The 23,077-nt window shown below is 35.6% G+C and overlaps 1 protein-coding gene across 2 annotated transcripts in view; it reads left to right on the top strand.

Annotated features, from left to right (window-relative positions):
- SCUBE2 (signal peptide, CUB domain and EGF like domain containing 2) overlaps positions 1 to 23,077 on the top strand; it is a 60,174-nt gene that overhangs the window by 7,681 nt on the left and 29,416 nt on the right. Inside the window, exons 3-12 of one of the 2 annotated variants that reach the window (XM_032224897.1) lie at positions 2,925 to 3,050; positions 4,665 to 4,799; positions 8,360 to 8,485; positions 10,291 to 10,407; positions 12,751 to 12,840; positions 14,678 to 14,794; positions 17,838 to 17,960; positions 20,382 to 20,498; positions 21,871 to 21,993; positions 22,504 to 22,614. In XM_032224897.1, coding sequence (XP_032080788.1) covers positions 2,925 to 3,050; positions 4,665 to 4,799; positions 8,360 to 8,485; positions 10,291 to 10,407; positions 12,751 to 12,840; positions 14,678 to 14,794; positions 17,838 to 17,960; positions 20,382 to 20,498; positions 21,871 to 21,993; positions 22,504 to 22,614 — 1,185 coding nt within the window. The remainder of the gene's footprint in view (positions 1 to 2,924; positions 3,051 to 4,664; positions 4,800 to 8,359; positions 8,486 to 10,290; positions 10,408 to 12,750; positions 12,841 to 14,677; positions 14,795 to 17,837; positions 17,961 to 20,381; positions 20,499 to 21,870; positions 21,994 to 22,503; positions 22,615 to 23,077) is intronic. The other variant, XM_032224904.1, reaches the window with a different exon arrangement.

Genomic DNA, 23,077 nt, shown 5'->3' with positions numbered 1-23,077 from the left:
TGATCTGAAGAGGCCCAGTGCTATTGTATCTTCTTTTAAATAGCAGAGAATAACATATACTTCCAGAAAGCCACATCAATTTTAACAGTATCTATAGAAGTATAGTCTGAAATGTAACACCACAAACAGTTTATATTGTCTGTACTGTTTGCTGTTTGCTGTAAGGAGGCAAATTGCTGGGAGGCAGATTTTTCCCTTGTTTTCCTCCCTAAAAGCTATGTGCATCTTATACTTCAGAGCGCCTCTACTCCAAAAAATATGGTAATTTAAACTTTACCTCATCACACTATCATAAAACATGGTTTATAACAATCTCTTGATTGTATTTTATAAGCATTTCAGGTAATTTCCCCAGTAGACTTGAACGGGCTGTTCAGTTTTCCACTTTTCAAACCATATAGTTATTTTTCTAGATTGCAAAATGTTTAAAATCCTATTCCAGGTTCAATTCAGAACACATTTTTTTTAAAGAAGTGATTTATATCTTTGCATGAAAACATTCCAGTTGGTCAACATGATAGACAGACAGGTAGTCTTCAACTTATAACCACAATTTATCCTAAAATTTTAGTTATTAAGTGAGACAGTTTTGACCTTGTTTGTTAGAAAGTGATAACTTTCTGACAGGGTATTGCAATTGTCATAAATATGAACCAGTTGCCAAGCATCTGAATTTTGATCATGTGACCACTGGGGTGCTGCAGTAATCATAAGTGTGAAAAATGGTCATAGGTCACTCGTTTCAGTGTTGTAACTTCAAACGGACACTAAATGAACAGTTGTAAGTCAAGAACTACCTGTATACTCTTTGCAATATATGTATGCACATACAGAATCATATTGCGTTAAATTATTTTAACAATGATTAGGTAAAAACTCCACAATGATTGTGTTAACACATAATACAGAGTTATAAATGATTATTCATATAACATGTTAAATCAATAGCAAACATAATCTTACTCAGAATGATGTTTGACTTCCTACCCACCAACATCATCAACGGTCTTTGAAACACCAGCAAAAATTAAAATGAACATTTAGGGAGCTCCTTTAGTTTTTTGTGTGTGAGAGAAAAAACAGCTGTTTTCAGCTGATTCAAACATACTAAAGTTGTTTTCCTGCAAACTGTTGGTCAGCTGATGAGTGGATTCTTTAAGATTGGGTGGGAGGGCAAGGCATAAGAGATTACATTGATTGAAGAAGGGAAGATGACCCAGAGGACATAATAAGCAAAGATGAAGAGGACATAGGCAGAGAGCTGTATGTATGCCTGCATTACTGATCCAACTCTATTCTAATTGCAGCATCCAGGATAAATATGAAGAGAAAGGTTATCAAGCTTCAGAATCTTCATGTTTTATTTTATATACCTATTGATACATATGTATACATACATTGCATTTTCGACTGTATGATGAAATCCTCTTCTGACACCAGAGAAACTCTCTCAACTTAGGTCAGCTTTAGGCAAATCTGAAGAACTTTATTTCTGTAAAAAGGTGATTGAAAAGGTGATTCTCACCATGGATCAAATAGCTCTGTTTCAGTTAGGCTTAAGACCACGATAGAATTTTGAGACTGCTTTGAACATCATGGTGAATGACTTATATAGAAACTAAAACTTTCTATTTCTCCTATTTTTGCTATAATTGATCATATAGTATTGTATAGTGGGCATATGGGGTTTTTATCTTGGGGTTTTGTCTGAGTCAAAAGGTTTGTTCTGGGACAGACTTGTTTGGCATTTAGAAAGTCGTGTAGAATTCTGTCTCTTCCCCCACCCCCGCTCTTCAACATCCTCATGAAACTTGGGTCAGATTATTGGGAGGGGATGTCTTTAATCTGGTAATACTAACCAGACATACTGGTTACTGTCATTTAACTCCAAAGAAGCAAGTGATACTCATAAATTTTGCCTAATTCTTGCATTATGCTGAACCTCTAGATCATAACCACACCATTCTGAGAGGTTGTTGGGCAGTTTTTGAAAAGAGATCCTCAGACTCCTTGGGTTGTGGACCAGTTGCCCCTATTACTGGATCAGCAGACTCTATATTCAGTTACTGATGACCTGATCATTTCCTGCATGGATTATTCTAATGGGCTGTACATGGGGCTGCCCTTGAAGAGTATTCAGGAGATTCAGCTGGTGCAAAATGCTTGTTCCTAGATCAGCACATATTACACCACTGCTATATAAGCTGCATTGGGTACCAATTTGCTTCCAGGTTTAATTCAAAGCCCTACATGGCATGGGGCTGGGTTATTTGAAGGACTTTCTCTCCCAGGGTACATCTACCTGCTCCCTAAGGTCCAGCATAACAGGCAAGTTAAAGGTCCTATTTTCTAAGGAATTATATCTGACAAGGCCCAAGAGGAGACCCTCTTCTGATATGGCACCATTGTCCCCCTTGAGATCAAATTAGCCCTGAGCTTATTGGTCTTCAGGAAGGAAGTTAAGATGTGGCTTTGCCAACTTACCTCAAGGTCTGGAAGTAGTGGTGTGGAGCCTACTAAATGCTTATTCTATTAATAAAATGGATTGCATTTCCCTGCAGATTATGGTTTTTAATAGATTTTATTGTTTTAATGAATTTTTGTAGTCATGCTTTTTGTTACTTTTTGTATTTTGTATGTGTTTAACTCCATGAGCTTCCAGGAATCACGTATGTAAGATGGGCAGTTATATACACTGAACAAACAAACAAACAAATAAACAAAGAAAGAAAGAAACAAAATGGAAGCAATATTGGACATGATAAGATTTAGATAATTTATTTTTGAAAAAAAATACACTATTTGCAAAGTTGAAATGATTTAAGAACATTTACTAGTAACATATAGACAATTCAATCCTGTCACAACTTATCTATAACAATCAAGTAGGCATCTATCATGCTGACTTTTGCTTTATTCTCCAGATATTGATGAATGTGATAATGAGTTCAATGGAGGATGTGTCCATGAATGTTTCAACATTCCAGGCAATTATCGCTGTATATGTTATGATGGCTTCATGTTGGCTCAGGATGGTCATAATTGTCTTGGTAAGGATGTGTCCCAAAAGGTTATTATGTACTGACAAATTTATTGTGTGCCTAGACTAGAGGTGTCAAACTCAAGGTCCGGGAGCTGGATGCGGCCTGCAGGGTGCTTGAATCTGGCCCATGGGGCTGCCCTGGAAACAGTACAGGATTGGCCACAGTGCCTCTGCCAGTGAAAAAAGAGCTCGGGAGGACAGCGTATGCCCCTACCAAAATCTGTTTTTGCTGGCAGAAGGTTGCAAGAGGATATTGCAGCTGGAATTTGGGAGCCCTTGGGCCACCACAAGTGCCCCCAACACGAGTGATGTTGAGCTGGCCACACCCACCATGGCCATTCCCACCCCATCCCCCAAAGGTCAAACACAATCCTGATGCGGCCCTCAATGAAATCGAGTTTGACACCCCTGGCCTGGACAAAGTAAAATGCTAATTCAGGAAAATAGCATTTTTGTTATTCCATGTATTTATGAAAATATCAGACATTTACACTGTATATTAATCACAATGTGTTAATCAAAATCAGATGACCCTTATTTAATCTTAACCATGATTTAGAAAATGACAATATAAATTTGTAAATGGTTGTTTATTTCAGCTAATCATAGCTGAATTTTAAGTGGGTTTTAAACGACATCTGAACTGTAGTGAATCTAAAGTGGAAATTTCCCATTTTCTGCTTGAGCCCAAGCCACAGTTGAAAAGGAATAAGAGAGTCCAAAGCCCAGTGTGGTTTATGTTTATAGTGTTGGGTCATATTAAGAGGAATTTGACGGGGAGTTTTCTGCCCACAAGGCAGATTCGGTCTACCTGTCCCCACCATCCAAATCCCACTTCCATTCCACATCAAAGAGTGAAGTTGGTATTTGTTATTCTCCTACTTTAGCCAAACAAAATGGATTTGAGGCTGCATACAATAGGCAGAGCAATAGGCCATAGCTTTCTTCTAGATTCAAAGGACAAGAAAAGGTAGCCAGGAGAGAAAGATGATAAGGATTTTTGATACAGCTATACTTTTTCCAAATATATCTTTAGTACTTATGGATATTTACTTTGTGGATTTATATATCTATTGTTAGGCAGGCAAAGAATGAATGCATCACACAAACAGTGATGGTGGGGATACCAGGAAATAATTTAATTAAATAGATGCTAATCTGGCCTAGGTTTTTTTTCTATTATTATTGTTGTCGTTGTTATCATTTTTATCGTTGTTGTCATTGTTGTCATTATCCTGTAATTTAGTCCTGAGATTAAGATACTTGTTTTAAATGGGCTTCAAGGAAAAATGTGGTCATTAATATTTGCATTTTTATTCATAAAATTATAAAAATTAGAAAAACATTTTTAGTGGGCAACTTAATGTATTTGTATTTATTTAGAAAAATAAATATCTGTAGTGTTAAGTTTTATTGAGTCTGAAGAGGAGTGATAGGAAAAATAGGGAAACTATCCAACCAACTGGATATTTAGTTCATTACTGCTTAATGGATTATTTGTGTGCAGCTGGTATAGATTTATTTATTTATTTATTTACCACCCATCTCGCTTCAAAGCGACTTTGGGTGGCTTACAAGCTTACATGGAGATGGTTCAAAACTGGTACCACATGTATTTCAGATATGGATGAATGCTTGGTAAATAATGGAGGTTGTCAACATGCTTGTATCAACATAGTGGGTAGCTATGAATGTCGTTGCAATGAAGGATTCTTCCTCAGCGATAATCAGCACACCTGCATTCATCGTTCAGAAGGTATAAGCCTTTTTATTTTTACAAAAACATGCACGAGACCCTTCCTTTTCCCCACCATTCAGAATCAATTTTCTTAAATCATGTTGTAATATGGAATGGTCATATACGGTACGTGGAGTTTCTAAAGATGTTATATGATATGCTAATGATAAAAGGGAAATTGTAGCCTGTCTCTTGCCTGTTTTTAACTATTACATTATGCAGATTTTGTACTGACAGGTATGCGTTAGACAATAACTTCTCAGTGACTTGGGCATGCATGGCTAGGAATTCATTTTTATTATATCTTGGAAATGGATGCCATTAAAATCAGGCAACAGTCTCAGAGATAGTGGGGAAAAGGAGTACAGAATTGATAGTCATTCCTCATGTATATCTTCTGCTTCTTCCTCTGTATGAAGGCACTCTTCTCTTCTTTTTCTCATGCTCGTTTTAAAGGCTAGTTGGAGCAATTGTGGTTTACATGCTCAAAACAGGAATTCAGAGAACTACTTGGTGATGGAGCCTTGAAACTTCTCCTCAATGAGCATTCCCAAAACACTAGGATTAAAAAACAGTTTGTTTAAATAAATAATCATGTAATATAAACCATGTTTATAAAAAAGAATTGTGACCTTTTTTATCTGAATAGACTGTACCCCATTTCAAATAATCTGATAGTTGGTCTTTTAAAGAATGTTTGAAGAGATAATTTTAGCCATTTCCCTTTAGAGACTGAAGATACTGACTAGGAGATTATAGTGAAACCTTTGTGAAATCTCTTCTCAAATTTAATTTTAATTAAAAAGACATAAAACTTACATTTCCTTTTATATTATTGTGGGATCACTATGAATGTCATTTCATTTAATGAGCTTGATTGATATTTGATCAGAATACTTTAGAATTCCTTTCTAGATAATTTTTTCATTGTTAAGTTTTTTGAGAAGAATCTCCAGAGCACATAAAATTAGCTTGTATTGATAAAACCTGCTAGTGATATGGAAGCTATAAATATTGCAGATTATGATGATTTGCAAAATCAAACTCACTACTTGCTGTGTATCAGTTTACAGGATTTTCATTCATTTTACAAAAGCCCAAGATTGTGATAGAAAATTAACTTAATTAATAGTTCCATAATTTACTCCTCATGAAAATGTTATCACTATAAAGGTGGTATCTTTTGAATTTCAAAATTTAAGGTCTTTATTGAAAGGATGAATTGTTATTCTTTTTTTCTATAATGTTATTTAATTGATATGAAAAACTTTAATTCTTAATTTTACAAACTCTTTCATCAAAAGGCATTTAATGGTGATAATATGTTTGTGAATAGTAAAAGGGAGTATTTCAGCATGCGTCTATTTCTTTTGCACTACAACTTTCAGGGGAATAATTTTACATTTTCTCTTTACTCAGAACTAAGTAAATCAGAATTCCCTATTTGAAAAGTTTCCATCTTCAACTTTGCCAAAGTAGTTGCTTATACAGTACAACCCTTGGTGTCTGAACATTCACAAAGAAATCACACTATTAGCAGAAGCTAAGCTGTTACTTTTCTTAATGCTTTTTATATCTCTTTTAGCTAACTGGCGTGTTGAACCTTTCAAATGCCAAACAACAGAAGAGTTAATAAGACTAATTTGTGATCCTTTGTAATAGAAAATGATGGACTGACAACATAATAGTGATTTGCGGGTTTGATATGGATTTTTGTGTCTTTTGTGTTTTTGATGGGGTGAAGACATCATTGTATTCCTAGTTTTCTCACTGTGGGAAAGGAATCAAGGAACCAGTAGAGCAGAATAATCAAAGCAATATAGCAGCTATCCCTTTGTTAGTCAGAGTCACTTTAGAAGAAGTATGTTGGAATGAAAGCATGGCTTATTAAAATGCTGCAGAACTTTCTGAGGGCATGATGTTAGTCAGTTTTTCTTGGGATAAGGAAAGTAATAGCAAACAAAACTTAATTCACAAATCATAGGACAGCTTGATTTGGAATGCATTATACATTGTCTTAACTACTGTTTTCAAGCTGGATTGAGGAGCTCCTGATACACAAAATGAATTATGCATCATTATTAGGTAGTCTGTAAATTAGTCCCACATATGTCAGCATCTTTTTTAATGCCCTGTGGGTTTAGAAGATGTCCACACACATACACACCATGCCTTGAAGGTTTACGTTAAGCGGATAATATATTGGAAACTCTTCATTTCCAGAATTCATACAATCTGTTTCTTTTTTCTTAATGTTTGATCTGGGAGACTTGCTTCTCCTTCTTATATTAAACAAGGATAATTGTTCGCAAATGTGAAATATTAAAAAAAGACTGATCCATCTCAAGGTAATTATTTTTCTAATTGTAAATTCACAGTGAAATCTACCCCTCAGATTATATTAATGATTCCACATTGAATATTTATTATTTTATTGGCATATGGGAAGTTGACACTCTCTCTCTCTCTCTCTCTCTCTCTCTCTCTCTCTCTCTGTGTGTGTGTGTAATTTGATTTAATGGACAGAGAGTAAATATTTATTTATTTATTTAGCCACTTTTCTTATAATGCAAAATATCCCCAAAGAGAATCTTTATTAAGATTTTTTATGAAATTTGTTCAGTATTACAAACATGCTTTTTATGGTTATCAGAAATTACAGAAAGTCTCTAGTGTGAATTTCCTTTATTAAATGCCAATATTAACGAAAACTCTAGACTTTAAGAAATATGTGTTTGCTTGATTGACCCCATTATAAGAAATAAATCAGAACAAGAGATAATTCCATGTATCTACATATTTAGAATGAATTATTTCCCCCTTCTGTAGCTAACAATAAATCAGTAGCACTCTTTCCCTGGATAAATGTTGTTTGTAGAAGATGCCAGTAGGTTGTACACATATCTTAGACTGGGAAAGAACAAGCTGCTTCATTCTTTATATGGTGGGTATATTTCTGCATGTTTAGCGGGCATCTGGATGAATTTTAGGGATACTTTATCCCTAATTTTACATTTAAGTTCATGAATCAATAGCAAGACTTTTAGAGAAGACCAAAATTTCAGTAAATGAATTTTTCAAAATTAGATATGCTTATCTGGTCCAAGTTAAAGACTGACCATAAAGTTGCCTATCCATCAAAATCTTGAGAGGGGAAGTCTCACTCATATATATGCCTTTTGTATGTATGTACATATATGGTAGTAACCATGTTGGTATTCTTTAAGTTTATTGAACTTCTAGAGTTCTGTTGGATCCATCTTCTGCTTACTGTATCTTCTAACTCTTCTCTCTCAGCTTATCCTATTCCATGAAACATTGTGAAGGTAATACCAATTCACAATTAATGGCCCATTTTGCCGTTTTTCCCTTTAAAAATTATAACAGATTTGTAATTTTGGTAAAACTTTGAAGAGGGTGCTTCATATTATACTTCTACTCTTGCTATATAGGCTTTATTCCTTTTTTTATATGATAGTCTCATGACGCAATTAATTCTTAAATGGTCATAAATAAATCTGTTGATTATATTTAAAAACTCAGAGAATACTGATACATCCACATTGACTGTTTTGTAGAAGGTGTGAGCTGCATGAATAAGGATCATGGTTGTGCCCATATCTGCAAAGAAGCACCAAAAGGAGGAGTGGACTGCGAATGCAGACCTGGATTTGAACTGGCCAGGAACCAAAGAGACTGCATTTGTATGCAACATTCTACACCTACCTGACTCTTATGCAGCCCTTCTGATCAGAACGAATTGCTAAGCATCTTTCTTACCCTCATCTGATCATCTCTTGGTTTAAAATATTTTCACTGTTCACTTGGTTTTTGTTCACTTCTGCTCACTAAAGTTTTGCCTTATGATAATTTTAATGATTATCAGATGCAGCAGATGGCATAGATGATTGATAGTGTGCAGTAGATGGCATGCATTAGAGATGTGTTTGACTGCAAGTCTTTATTTGTAGAAGAAATCTCTTCCAACTCTGTTTTTCTTTCTTTGTAGAATTTTAACTGAATTCAACTAGAGCTTTTAGTTTTAAATTTAGGTTTATTGGATTTATATGCCGCCCTTCTCCCAAGGACTCAGGGCGGCGTACAACATAAAATAAAACACATATTACAAAAATTAAAAGGGACATTAAATAAAGTATCCAAAAACCCCCAATTGATATGTACAATAAAATTTTAAAAATTAAATTAAAATTAACAACCAAATTAATCCTATATTTTATTCTATTCTATTTTGAAATAGAATTCAGTAGCCAATAGCATGTAAAATAACTTGGTGTCTAATCTTGAATTCAGTATTATGTCTTCTGGTTGATTTTCTAATCAAATAATTAATCTACAACTATACTATAACTCAATTAAGTTAAGCAGCATTATTTTTGAATAGGCAGGAATAGCACTGTGATATTTAATAACCATGCAGTTTAGGCAAGAGCAGGGCTGTGCCTACAGGATGTCTGTAACTTGATGGATATAGTGTTCTGACTGAAGTCCCATATCTTTTATATGTGTGTGCAATATCAACAGATATTCAAAGTGTGGGCAAGGGAAAACCTCAACCACAGTGTCATACTGATACTAAACCTTGCAGGTTTAAGTGGAAGCTGATGACTGAGAGAAAGGGCTATCTTTAAATATTAGGTTTGATTTCGAAGTAAAAATATGCCTGTTACATTACTACAATAACCCAAAGGTGATTTTTCAAGAGGCCACTGGACTTTCTTTGAAGACGTTTCGCTTCTCATCCAAGGAGCTTCTTCTTCTTCTCCTTGGATGAGAAGCGAAACGTCTTCAAAGAAAGTCCAGTGGCCTCTTGAAAAATCACCTTTGGGACAACCATTACCTTGATGACTAAGAATCCCCGTAGACAATACTACAATAACTTGGTTTTTATTGACACATTAATTTTATACAATGTAAATCAATGGAATTAAAATTTAATGTTTAGTATTAGATAACTAAATAGCTATTTATTATTAATAATACTGGTAATTATTATTAACTATTAATATTATCAATTATTAACAATTTATTATTACGTATAGTATAACATATAGTAAGTATAAGGGTCACTTCTTAGGACATATGCAACGGGCAGCCATATAAATTCATAAATACAAAAATATAATTAATTCAATTGCCTTACATTAATTGTTAAAAGAAAGAATGCCAATGTCTGGAATGGTATAGGGTCTCTTGCTTGTGCAGGGAGTTGGACTAGAAAAACTCCAAGGTCCCTTCCAACTCGGTTATTCTGTTATTCTTTAATTTTGTTCCTGCCCTTGCATTTAATAAATATTCATTTGGGAATTATGTCACAAGGATAGATAATTTTTCTGCTAAAATAGTTCATAGGCCAACAACCATATAGGACTCAAAGATGCAACATTCAAAGGGGAGAGGTCCTGAGCTCAGGATTGGTCCTGACCTCAGAATGATATATATATATACTTTATAAATACTTCAGAAGTTTAATTGGATCTTTACTTTCCAGTGACTTGCAATCATGGAAATGGAGGCTGCCAGCACAGTTGTGAAGATGCAGAAGATGGGCCTCTCTGTGGATGTCATCCAGAGTACACAGTGCATGCCAATGGAAAAACATGTATTGGTATCTCACTTTTCTGCTACATTATGTGTAGACAGGTTGTAAATAAACATGTAATAGCTTCTGAATGAGTGATTTCTCTCAGTAAATATATATGTATATATCTCAGTTCACTTAAAAATTGCAGAAAATCCAAACAGTTTGCTTACAAATGAGAAACATCAGGGGTGGAATTCAGCAAGCTCTGACAGGTTCTGGAGAACCGGTAGTGGAAATTTTGAGTAGTTCGGAGGACCGGCAAATACCACCTCTGGCTGGCCCCAGGAGTGGGGAGGGAATGGAGATCCCCTGCCACGCCCACCAAGCCACGGCCACAGAACCGATAGTAAAAAATAATTGAATTTTACCACTGAGAAGTGTGTTGGATTGGGGTTAGTCACATATGCACATGCACATAACAATGGGCTTTGATGATGCTCCTGACTAATTAATACAAACTTCCATTAACACCAAAGGTTTTCCCCAACCTTTCTGGCTCAGCTGTGGTGGCGGCAGGCAGGGGAGGGAAGGGACTGGTTTTGTGCACACAACCTAATCCCACACATGAGCAAATTGCATGGTTACCTGCCGGATGTTTGGTCTGGTTCCCAATGGGCTGCAGACTGGTACCAGTTCATGGACCAGGGGTTGGGAACCCCTGAATTAAAATATTTCCTTTTAAAATAATAGAGAATCTATAGACTATTAAAACTGTTGTGTCTGCAGCCTTTAATTGGGCAAGGTAGCAATTTTTGAACCAAGGTACCTCAAATGGGCTGATTTACTGATGCATCCAAAATCCAGGGAAATGAAATTTGGAAAATGTTATGAAATATTTTATGAAATAGAGATTATCATAAAACATATTGTGGCATAACAGAAAATGTCATAAACATTCCCTATGGTCAACTTCTGATGTTTGGCTTGCTCTATACAGTTCAGCATGGGTTACTTTCAAACTAGATACATTTCTGAATATCTCGCTGGAATTTAAAGAACTTTTCCAGTACTTTAGAAGCTGTGCAATGGTTGAAAACATTAGAAATGCTATTCTAAATTCTCTTGTCACAAGGGTAGAATGAATTTGTAATTAATATGATGAATAAACTAAGCGTTATATATTAGGCATTATATACTGTATTTCAGTCAAGGATTAGGTTGGAGTAAACATTAATTATTTGGACTGTAATGCTGTTAACCGTTTTCAGACATAAGCAGTGAATTTGAACTTTGGTGCTTTCACTTGAAGAATTGATAGTTATAGCATTTAGACTTATATATTGCCCCATAGCTCTTTACAGCACTCTGGATGGTTTACAATGTAGAAGCTTTATTTGCATATTGCTTCCAATAATTTGGGTTCTCCTTTTACCAACCTCGGAAGGATGAAAGCCTGAGTCAACCTTGAACCCTGTCAAGATTGAACTCAAGGCTGTGGGCAGAGTTTGCCTGCACTACTGGGCCACCAGGGCGCCTTAAAGATTAAATATTTAAATTGATTAAAATATCAACATATCAAGAAATCCTCTATTTGGCATTACACCATAGACTCAAAATTTAAAAATTGGAAATGATCCTAGCGATCACCCAGTCCAATCACCTGCCCAGTGCAGGAATCCACTGTGGCATACCTAAGAGATGATTGTCCAGTCTACTGTTGATGAATTTTACAAGTAATCATACATTGTATCAGGTACTTTATGTAAATTAAACTTGCTGCTTATTGACTATAATACCTGTATGACAAAGGAGATCATCAGTGTAATAAGAGCAGGAAGGGGATTCTAAAAATAGTTGCAAAAGAGTAATCTGAAAACTTTGGCAGGAAAGAACACCATTTTTTATGGCAGTGGGGGGAGCCCAATATGGCCAGATTCCTGTAAGAAAATACATTTTATAAGCAAAGGGAAATTCATTATCTCTTAAGAAGGTTTTTTGAGTTAAAAACACATTTACTAGAAAAACACATTCTGGATAAAATTGAGCCAGAAAAAAAACTTACTTTCTACTATCCTTCATTTTGGATAATAATTTCTTTTCTTTTACATAGTGTGTATCAAATAGAGATGCTTGAGTTGGGCCACACAGGATTACTTAATATGGTTTACTGATACCATAATCCATGGGGCTTACACCATAGGCTAAGCTGTATAGCATGACAAATAACAAAGGTTGGGTTAAAACAACATGCCAGGTTAAAACCAGGTAAATAGGGGTTTATATTTCAAGCAAAGATAAAGTATGTCATATGACAGTGATGAAAATCCCTTCAAAGTTACCAGGTAGATAATTATTTTCTTAACCAAAATGTATTCGTTTTTATTCCTTGCCTGATCATTTGATATTTCTTTTCTTTTCTGTACTAAGAAAGAGTAGAAGCAACCACAGAAATCTCTGAAAACAATGTTACAGCAGGAGCTGATGCAGACAAACGAGTGAAGCGGCGACTGCTTATGGGTAAAGAGATGTTCAGGTCTGATAATTATTTGTAAGAGATTTCCAAGCTTTGCTGTATGAATAGCACGAATAACAACCACTACTAAGAAAATTCTTATTCCACCTAATGAAATTAATGCAATTTCTACATGCTTTCAGTTCAATACAGTTAGACACTAATTGTTCCTGCGACTGCAGAGCTTCTCAAATTCTGTTTTTGCCAGTTGGCATGTAATATATTCAGAAAAACTTTTTCATAGTGATACAGTGCTATTTGTTAATTACAGTTGCAGTTTCTGTTTCAAATGTGTAGAAACGTATAGAGCTAATTCATATTTCTGGAAAAAGGCAATAAAACTTTTTTAGTTATACTTCATTAAATTTCTCAAAGAATGATATTAAGAAAAGAAAAAATGGGAATGAAAAATAAGGAGAGGCAAAGAATAAATGGAAAAGAGAGAGAATGAAAATAAAAAGTAATTTCTTATTTTCTTTGATACATTACAAATATTTTTAAATGTTTTATTATTTGTAGAAATTTAATAAAATATGATTTAAAAAAGCAACAAACTATGGAGGATATTGCAGGAGAAAATTAGTCAGTCAAAATTACTTGATTGTTTCTCAGTATATAGCTATTGTCCCACCTAGTTTTCTAAGATTAGGTGGGATATTGACATACAATGAGGAATAATCAAGTATACTTGCTGCAGATAAAATGCTATGACAATGAGCAGGATGTGCCCCAACAAACAAATTGATATGTAGAAAATATATGGATACCTCAGATAAAAACAACAGCCTGGGATTGTAGCTATTGTGGGAAGGTTGAATTCTAGAGATCATTGAAGGAAGAACTGAACATTGCCTACAATGAATGTTTCATTTAACAAACTTAGAAGAAAAGGATGTTCATTAGACCTGAATATTGATGAATAGGATGTTATATATAATAAAAGGATCCTAGTGGTACATCAGTGGAATTGTATACATATCTAAAACAGCAATCAGATGTCTGTAGCATTCAAAATTTGGTAAACAGAAGTCAGGAAATTGTGAGCTTACTATGCTGCTTTTAAATGTCTTTATAAGCCCATGTGATGAAACTAGAGTACTATGTATCATTTTGGTAGGTATAATGCAGGGGTGGGTTCCAGCAGACACTACTGTTGGTTTGCCCAGGAACACTTGCACGTTTAATGTGCGTGGCATCTCCATGCACAATACAATTAAAATTGCTCTGCGCATGCGCAGAAGCTAAAACCAAGATGGATGTGCCTATGACGCCACTGGGACAACCAATATGGGAGCGTGGCAGGCCTGAGTCGCTGCCGGTTCCATTGACCCAAGCCGCCAAGCTACTATTGGCAGTTCAGCCGAACTGGTAGCAACCCACCACTGGTATAATGTTATTAGAGGTAATATGCTTCTAAGTACTAACCATTGAATATCAGTCATTAGGAAATACACATGGGAACCGTTAATTAAATCCAGTTTGTAGGATAGAAACTTTGGCCTGATCCAGTACAGATTTTCTCAGATTCCCATGGAAGCCAAACTGAATACTCATCTGTGGGTAATTCTCCTTATAGTTAACCTATCTTGATTTTTTTTAATGTTTAAAACTGAAGTTATCTGTCACATAATGTCTCTGGAATTCTTGGTGCTCTTTGAACTTGGTTTAGAGATCACCAAGACATCCATGGCTCAAACCTTTCTGAAAAAAGTGCTGGATGTGTTTGTTTAACATTAGAATTTGATTAGAATTCATTCTGTTGGATAAATAAAAATATCTCATTTCTAATTGTGTTCTAGTATTTTTTTTCTGCAAATGCCAAATTGTGTTCCTTTTCCTTAGAAACCTGTGCAGTAAATAATGGCGGCTGTGATCGTACCTGTAAGGACACTTCAACAGGCGTCCACTGCAGTTGTCCTATTGGCTTTACTCTTCAGCTTGATGGGAAGACATGTAAAGGTAAAGTTCAGTATTTCTTGCAGTGTGCAAGCTAAACATCTAGAGAGGATTCTCCAAGATCCCAGAAAAGTGCAATATTGCTAAGGCAGTAAAAAAAGAAAGAAAATCTGAACTAGGAAAGCAGTGTACAAGGAATTGCTTTGATTGTTCCTATGCTGAAATATGTATCTGAAAAGTTCAATTTGTTCTTTGTATTCAGTTCAAGGTTATGACCTGTCCTGTAGATTGTACAATGCTAATACAACTCCAGAGCTTAGAGGCAGAGGACCTCTGTTTATAGCAGACTAAATTAATTTATTCCTGCATGTAACATCCTCTAACAAAACACCTATTGATAACTACTTTTAATACTACAAAAAGGAAAAAACTAACAGTCATTTGATTATGTAGGCAGAAACACAGGACTTCTGTTCATGTTGCAATGTTTGCAAAAGAAGTGCTTAAATAGCAACATAAAGCCCTCCATGGTAGTGGATCTGCGTACTTGAGAGACCGCCTCCTGCCAATTACCTCCCTGCGACCAATTAGATCGCATAGATTAGGCCTCCTCCGAGTTCCATCTGCCAGTCAGTGCCGACTGGCAACTACACGGAGGAGAGCCTTTTCAGTAGTAGCTCCGACCCTTTGGAATGATCTCCCCGTGGAGATTCGTACCCTCACCACCGTCCAGACCTTCCGCACAGCCCTTAAGACCTGGCTAGCCCGTCAGGCCTGGGGATAAAGCTAATTTGTCCCCACCCGAATGATAAATGAATGTTGCTTACTATTTTACTTCTATGTATTGTTTGCGTCTATTGTCTGTACCCTCCCTTCCTTATTTTATGTAAGCCGCCCTGAGTCCCCTCAGGGAAAAGGGCGGCCTATAAATACTAATAAAATCCTAAAAAAATCCTAAAGTACCTTCTTGTGAGAAACAAAGTGACTCTAAATCTGCAAAGATTATATTTTGTCCTGAAACTACACAATATTCTGACTGTTTTATATCTGTCTGTCCATCCGTCCATCCATCTATATATAGATAGAAATACATAAACATATATATACTACACATAGACAGACAGATACTGAAGTTCAACAGCTATTGTTCCTGCCTTATTTAGTTTTCTGGCCTTTGGGAGGAAGTTCATTCTGTTCGCTAAGATTGAATGCATGGTAATGTAATACTAATTGGAACAGAATTCTCAGTTTCTTCATAAGCTGTAATGTGAGTTAAATTTACAGAGCAAGTATAGAAACTCAAAGTTCGTTAACAGTCAACAAAATTAATCTGTAATAAGCATTCCTTAACAAACAATAATAAAATAGTAATATACAAATGGAAAAAGAATTTGAAAGTATGATTGATTCAACTGTTTATGATGAAAATTTAAAAGACAGGTAGTCTTCAGTGAACAACCATTCAAAGTTACAATGGCACTGAGGGGGACTTCTTCATAGCTGCTGCTGTGGCAGTGTCCCTACGGTCATATGATTGTGATACAGGTGTTCGGCAACCAGCTTGCACTTACAGCACTCTGCATTCACGTGATCATCATTTGCAAACTTCACTGTAAGTTTCTGAGACGCAAAGTCAATGGTGAAGCCAGCAGGAGATCAGAGATGGCAATCATATGATCACAGAATGCTACACAACACTGAATTTGCCTAATGACAACCTCTGGGATTGCTGGAACTATCATGTCAGCATAATTATGTGATGTCACACTTTATGATCACATTGCTGGGTGACAGAGTTGCCATTTTCAGCTACCATTATTAAGTGAAAATTATCTGTAAATGAAGAATACACAAGTGATGTGAAGTTTTGGAAGTGGTACAGGAAATTTTTCATATTGTCAAGAATGGATCTTAAGAAAAATAGAAATAGGGAGAAAAGGAAACAGATGAAAGAAGCTGGAATAAAAGAACAACTGTGAAGGGACACCCAAAGGTGCTTTTTTCAGGAGGCAACTGGACTTTCTTGTTTTTTCTTTTGAATACATTTCACTTTTCATCCAAGAAGCTTCAGCTCTGACAGGACAGTGGAGAATGGAAGGATTTATATTCCTTGCAGACAGCTGGTAATTTGCTTTCTTTTAGAGGTAGTTGTAGCACTTGGAGGTTTATCTGCGTCCTCAGGGTCATCTAAGTGGTGCTTCTGGTTCCTATAGTCTGCAATTTTTCCTCTGGAAATCAATTCCTATTCCCACACCATTCACAGGGTGTTCACCCCAAATTGTATAGCTAAAAGTTGTCATCTCAAAAAATACCTTTGGGACAACCATGACCTGGATGACTGAGAATCTCTACAGACTTTTAACTGTGAAGGGAAGTACGTCCTATAAGAAAAAGTACTAGAAAATAAGAATAATTTCACAAAGGAATGAATAGAAATTGGTATGGAAAAACAGAATGACAGAAAATCGATAAGCTATGCATTACAATAACATGCATCAAAAATGCAAAACATGTGAAGTTTGTGTCATCATATGTTCCCTGCTTGTAGATGACAGTACTTAAGAGTTTTAGAAGCAACTCAGGTTATCTCTATAACAGGCATGCTTTGTGCTCCCTTCTGTCTGTCAGATGCTTTCTTATGTTTGAAAGTTGTTATTGCTGTTACTGCTTAGAGATGTGTTTAAGAATGTATCTGTTAAGATATTAGCTAAAAATGAAATGCTGCAGACACATGCATACAGACATCCCTCAGTGACAAATTTATTTTTTGTGAGAAACAAAATATGAGTATAGATTTAAGTTATTGTGGCCTTTCAGTTTAATTCTCATAAAATATCATTAGTGATACATAGAGTATGGGGGGATCTAATTTTCTGAAAGAATAATGAAATCTAACTGTTCATTATTGCAAATAGGGTATGTGCAGCAGATTGCCTGTTCTGGACAACTGTATGTTTGATATCCTTTATGTTTCATACAGAGAAGTGTTTTTCTTGGCTTTAGGTAATACTATACCGTCTATGATTCTGGAAGCTTTTCCAGCTCTTCTTTCAGGAAAAGAACTTAAGCTCATTAAATCACTTACGATCCCTTTTCTTTTTCACAGACATTGATGAATGCCAGACCAGTAATGGTGGATGCGATCATTTTTGTAGAAACACAATTGGTAGTTTTGATTGCAGCTGCAAAAAAGGTTTTAAATTATTAACTGATGAAAAATTGTGTCAAGGTATGTGTGGGAAAACATTATGCTGGCTGGCTGGGGAATTCTGGGAGTTGAAGTTTGCACATCTTAAAGATGCCAAGGTTGAGAAACACTAATATAGGGTATACCTAACTACTGGTAAATGAATATCAGATCTTTTTGTTAGTGTTCTAAATTTCCATTAATTTCAGAGAGAGAAACTTAAACTATGTATGGATTATGCTTACATTAGCAGAATGATTAATTAGCATGAATTGATTTAATAAAATGATCATAAGCAGAGATTAATCTGTTTGGCAAGTATAATTCACTTTCATAATAAGCATCTGGAACAATAATTAATTATGACTTTCTAAAAGTAGAATTGATTGCTATCAGTAGAAATCTTGATTTGATTTTTCTTAGATTATAGGACAAATACTTCCTTTCTGGATGAGAATGTGCTGAATATTCACAGTTTTAGGTGAAAATAGTCTATTTAAAATAATTGAATAATAATAATAACAATAACAATAATAAATCAAAGCTGAATGCTGGAAACATAATTAAAGCCATTAATACATTGGCAGTTCCAGTGATACGCTACTCAGCTGGAATCATCAACTGGACTCTGGCTGAACTACAAAACTTGGACCGGAAAACACGCAAACTTTTGAATATGTACCTCGCTTTACATCCATGAAGTGACATTGGCAAGTTGTACCTGTCAAGAAAAATAGGGGGCAGGTGGCTATTGCAAATCCATCAAACTGTAGAAGAAGAAAAATGAAGTTTAAATGATTATGTGAACCAAAGAACAGAAAAATTGCTGCAGGCTGTAAAAATGGAGAACAGCATAAAAACAACAGAAACAAAGGCAGAATATAAGGAAAAACAGCTGGATGACAGATTAAATAGATGGAAAACCAAAGTTTTGCATGGAACAGCACTTGAAAAACATTGAAGGAAGATGTGATGACAACTTGACATGGACATGGCTTAAAATGGGAACTATCAAGAAAGAAACGGATGGTTTAATACTGGCTGCTCAAGAACAAGCACTACAAACTAATGCCATGAAAGCGAAGATACAAAAATCTACTGACAACCCAAACTGCCGACTGTGCAGTAACAAAGTTGAAACTGTTTCACATTTAATATGTGAATGCAGCAAAATTGCACAAACTAGACATGGCCGAGTTGCTAAATTAATCCACTGGTCATTATGTAAAAAATATGATTTACCTGTATCCAGAAAGTCATGGGAACATAAAGTGGAAAAAGTTATCGAAAATGAGAAGGTGAAGATCTTGTGGGACTTTCGAATACAAACGGATCATCATTTGAGCACAACACACCAGATATCACGGTTGTAGAGGGCCGAAGTGTACAGTTTACTGATATTGCTGTTCCTGGAGATGCCAAGAGTCAAAGAAAAAGAACTAGAAAAAATCATGAAATATCGCGACCTGGCCATCGAAACTACACGGCTATGGATGAAGCATGTAACAGGGATACCCATTGTCATTGGGGCACTTGGCACCATGTCCAAAAATTTTACAAGATACATCAACAAATCACAGCTTCTTGCAATAACACCAGCGGAACTGCAAAAAACTGTGCTACTCCGAATATCTTATATTTTAAGAAGGTACTTGGTTGATACCTAGGACGCTGGCAGTAAACCGTATCAACCATTATCACCAGTCACTGGTATTTGTAATGCATTTTTGAATGTTCAGTTGGCTGAGTTTCATGTTTAATGAATAACGTATATAATAATAATAATATCAATATTCTATTGATAGCAATGGATTGAATATAATTTCAGCAGATGTATTAATAGGTTACCTTGAAAATTATTATTGCCTTTCTGTTCAATTTTTCTAAAGTGACAAATGTGACAATTAAGACAAATACAAAATATAGATCCAAGTGATAGTGATAGTTCTTGTGCATATCTTCTCCACAATTCACACTTCAGCCTCTGATATCACTATTCAGCTGCAAGCTCTCTATAATCCAAAACTCTTTTGACTGTAGGTAGATCTAGGACTTGTATCCTGAACAATGCTTTATAGCAGTGTCCCTTTAGCAGAATGTCACATATGGGTACTCTCAGCTGGTGGAAAATGATGGAAATTATTTTCACTGTTTGTTCCTCCCATTGCAGCCTTTTTATCAAAACTGGTTTTATTCTTTTGAAAAATATTAGGGAGAACAGGGGTTGCAAAGAGAAATTGAAACTTCTGCTAGCAGGAGTATCCTATGACCAAGTCCTGCTTTGGCAATTGGCTTAGATCTTAAGTGCTGAAGAGGAATTCTAGCAGGTATTAATGAGGCAGAACAAGCTTAAGGGGGAAAAATTGGAGGTGTTCAAATCTGCCTATTCTAGTTGCCCAGTTTACACTGGAAAAGCTACTTCCATAAAAAGTGAAGTAATAAAGCATCCCTTTTAAATTACAGACATTGATGAATGTTCTTTTGAAAGGACATGTGACCATTTGTGCATCAATCATCCAGGCACTTTTGAATGCATTTGCAATGAAGGATACATTCTTTTTGGCTTCACACATTGTGGCGGTGAGTGTATATAAACATATTGCTGGCATTTTCTTTGGAATTCTATTTCTGTGATCTCAACATGAAAAGGAAATGTGCATTTCAAACTTTTTGCTGCAGATTTTTGAGATTATTTGCCTTTTTACTTTTCGGGTGGTTTGAAGTAGGAACCTGACTCTGTACACACTGTACTATTCCTTAAAGCAACTTTTCATTCTTATTTTTGGAAAGCAGCTGTGGGTTTTGGAACAAATAGTTGTGTTCCACACTTGGGTACTAAGAGCTGGATTTTGCAAATCATGCTTGCGAAGTACTCTTGGTAATACTAATTATGGCATGTAGTAATTATCTGCATGCTAAGCCAGAATGGTTTTTAAAAATGGGTAACGTTTGTTATATGTAGAAGTCAGGAAAATAAAATAGCTTTAAAAGAAAAAATAAATTGTGGAGAAATTAGATGAAACAGACATCCAGGAAGAGTAGGAACCTACAAAGGAAATGGCATCACACATGCATTTGCTTCAGTGTATAAGATCTTTTAATTATTGTACAATCAGTAAAAGCAGCAAGACAAAACTATCTCCTAACAACAAGAACCATTTAGGGTGAAGCTTACACATAATGTAGCAAAATTTTGCTACTCTTAGAGAAATAAATTTATCTTGATTGTTTAACAAAGTACCCCGGAAATTTAAATGAAAGAGGGATAATCAACTGGCGGTCAATGTCTCTATAGGATGACAAGCCCCACCCCACCCCCAAATAGTTGATCATGCAGTAGTTCTTGTAGTTAGGGATATTTTGTGTTGTTACTAATATTGATTATGCTTTCATTTATCTATGTCCAAATATAGCTTCTGTCTTTTAATTATAGTTAACCCTATTTCCTTAACTGTAAGCAACCTAAATGGGAAGAAACTCAAAGTTGACATCTTTACCATGCAGTTCCTACATTTTATTTTAGGGCAAGTGAGGTTCTTCATTGTGACCCATTGTCTTCATTGAAATAGTCTACCTTACCCTCTGTTTTTAATGAAAATTGCTTAAAATCAGTAGGGTGTCCTTTGTGCAAATTTGTTAAATTTCTGTTGTACAGATCTATGTGGTTGCTAAGAATTAACAGCAACTTGATGGCACATCAAACAATCATCAACAGGGCACCAGTGATTTGTTCTGAACATTTTGTGAGACGCTTCCAGTAAAAGCTGGTCTGTGCGTGCAAATGCATGTTTCTAGTTTTTGGCAACTGTATTCAAATATCCATGCTGCAGAAAAAATATATTAAGCCCTTTATGTGTTGTGTGCCTGGCAGTAGTTATCCATGTGCAGTTCTTTGCTAACTAGATTCAGAACAGTATCAATTTCTCCCCCCTCCCTCGTTCTTCTTCTGTAGATATCAATGAATGTAGCATGAATAATGGAGGCTGCCAGCATATCTGCATAAATACACTGGGTAGTTATCAGTGCCACTGTAATGCCGGGTATAAATTACACTGGAACAAAAAGGACTGTGTGGGTAAGATTCAGTGTCTCAAACCTTTTTTGCAGCTTTGGACCACTTGAAGACTGTGCAATTCCCATAATATACACAATGTGTCTGTACATGTTCCTTTTATTACCCTCTTATTTGTGGCCAACCAGATTTCTTGGAACAATGCAGACTGAAACAATGAACGCTTTTCCAAATTGCATTCAGGTCTCCTAAAAGTTATTGTAGATCTATAGCACTACGTTGCTTCTAATTAGCTGATAAACCAAAAACAGGAGATACTTTCGGGTCTTTGATGCTTTCTTTCCTGTGCTTTTAATCTAGACTGTTTTTGCTTTTGCAGTTGTCTGCATGACCCTTCCCCCACCCCCCAGCTTTTTATAATATACTGTGTGTATGTCTTCATTCCCAGTATTATGAATAGCATATGTGTAAATTGATAGTGATTGTGTAACATGTAGCTTCATATTTGCATTTTTACAACCATGCCTGCCATTAGCTTTCTTGTCCTGTGAGTATCTGTGTTTTGCTCTGTAGAAAGGCCCTTGTCTGATGTCCTTTCTCCCAAAGTATCTCTGCACTGCATTAAGACTGCTGGAAATGATAGATGCTTTTTAATCTGCCCCTCAGATGTCCATTTTACTTCTGGTAAGTAATGCAGAAAATGGGGGATGTTGTTATTGTTGTTGCTATTGCAATTGTTATTATCCCTAAATTAGGGAAACAAGAATAACTTTGATAACTTTGATTCACTTAGAACAGGTAGCCCAAGATTTGCAACTGTTCATGTAATGACACTTTCAAATTATGACAGTCTCTGAAAAAGTTACTTATGACTTACATTCATATTTATAATCAGTGGAAACCATCATCCCACTCACTTAATGAGAAATTATGATGGACTAATGAAAATGTTACTTATTATCTCAATTTGTACTTGTGACCATTACAAACCATCACACTAACCAACCCTCCCATCATGTGATCACTGTTTGCAATGTTTTTATAGGTTTCTGGGGGGAAAGGCCACAGGGAAGATGGATTTGCTTAACCACCATGTTATTTGCTTAACAATGGTGACTTACAACCCTCATAGAAATGGTTATAAAAT

Source organism: Thamnophis elegans, chromosome 1 (genome assembly GCF_009769535.1).
Source record: "Thamnophis elegans isolate rThaEle1 chromosome 1, rThaEle1.pri, whole genome shotgun sequence".
Lineage (NCBI taxonomy): Eukaryota > Metazoa > Chordata > Lepidosauria > Squamata > Colubridae > Thamnophis > Thamnophis elegans.
This window is presented reverse-complemented; position numbering and strand designations above follow the sequence as displayed.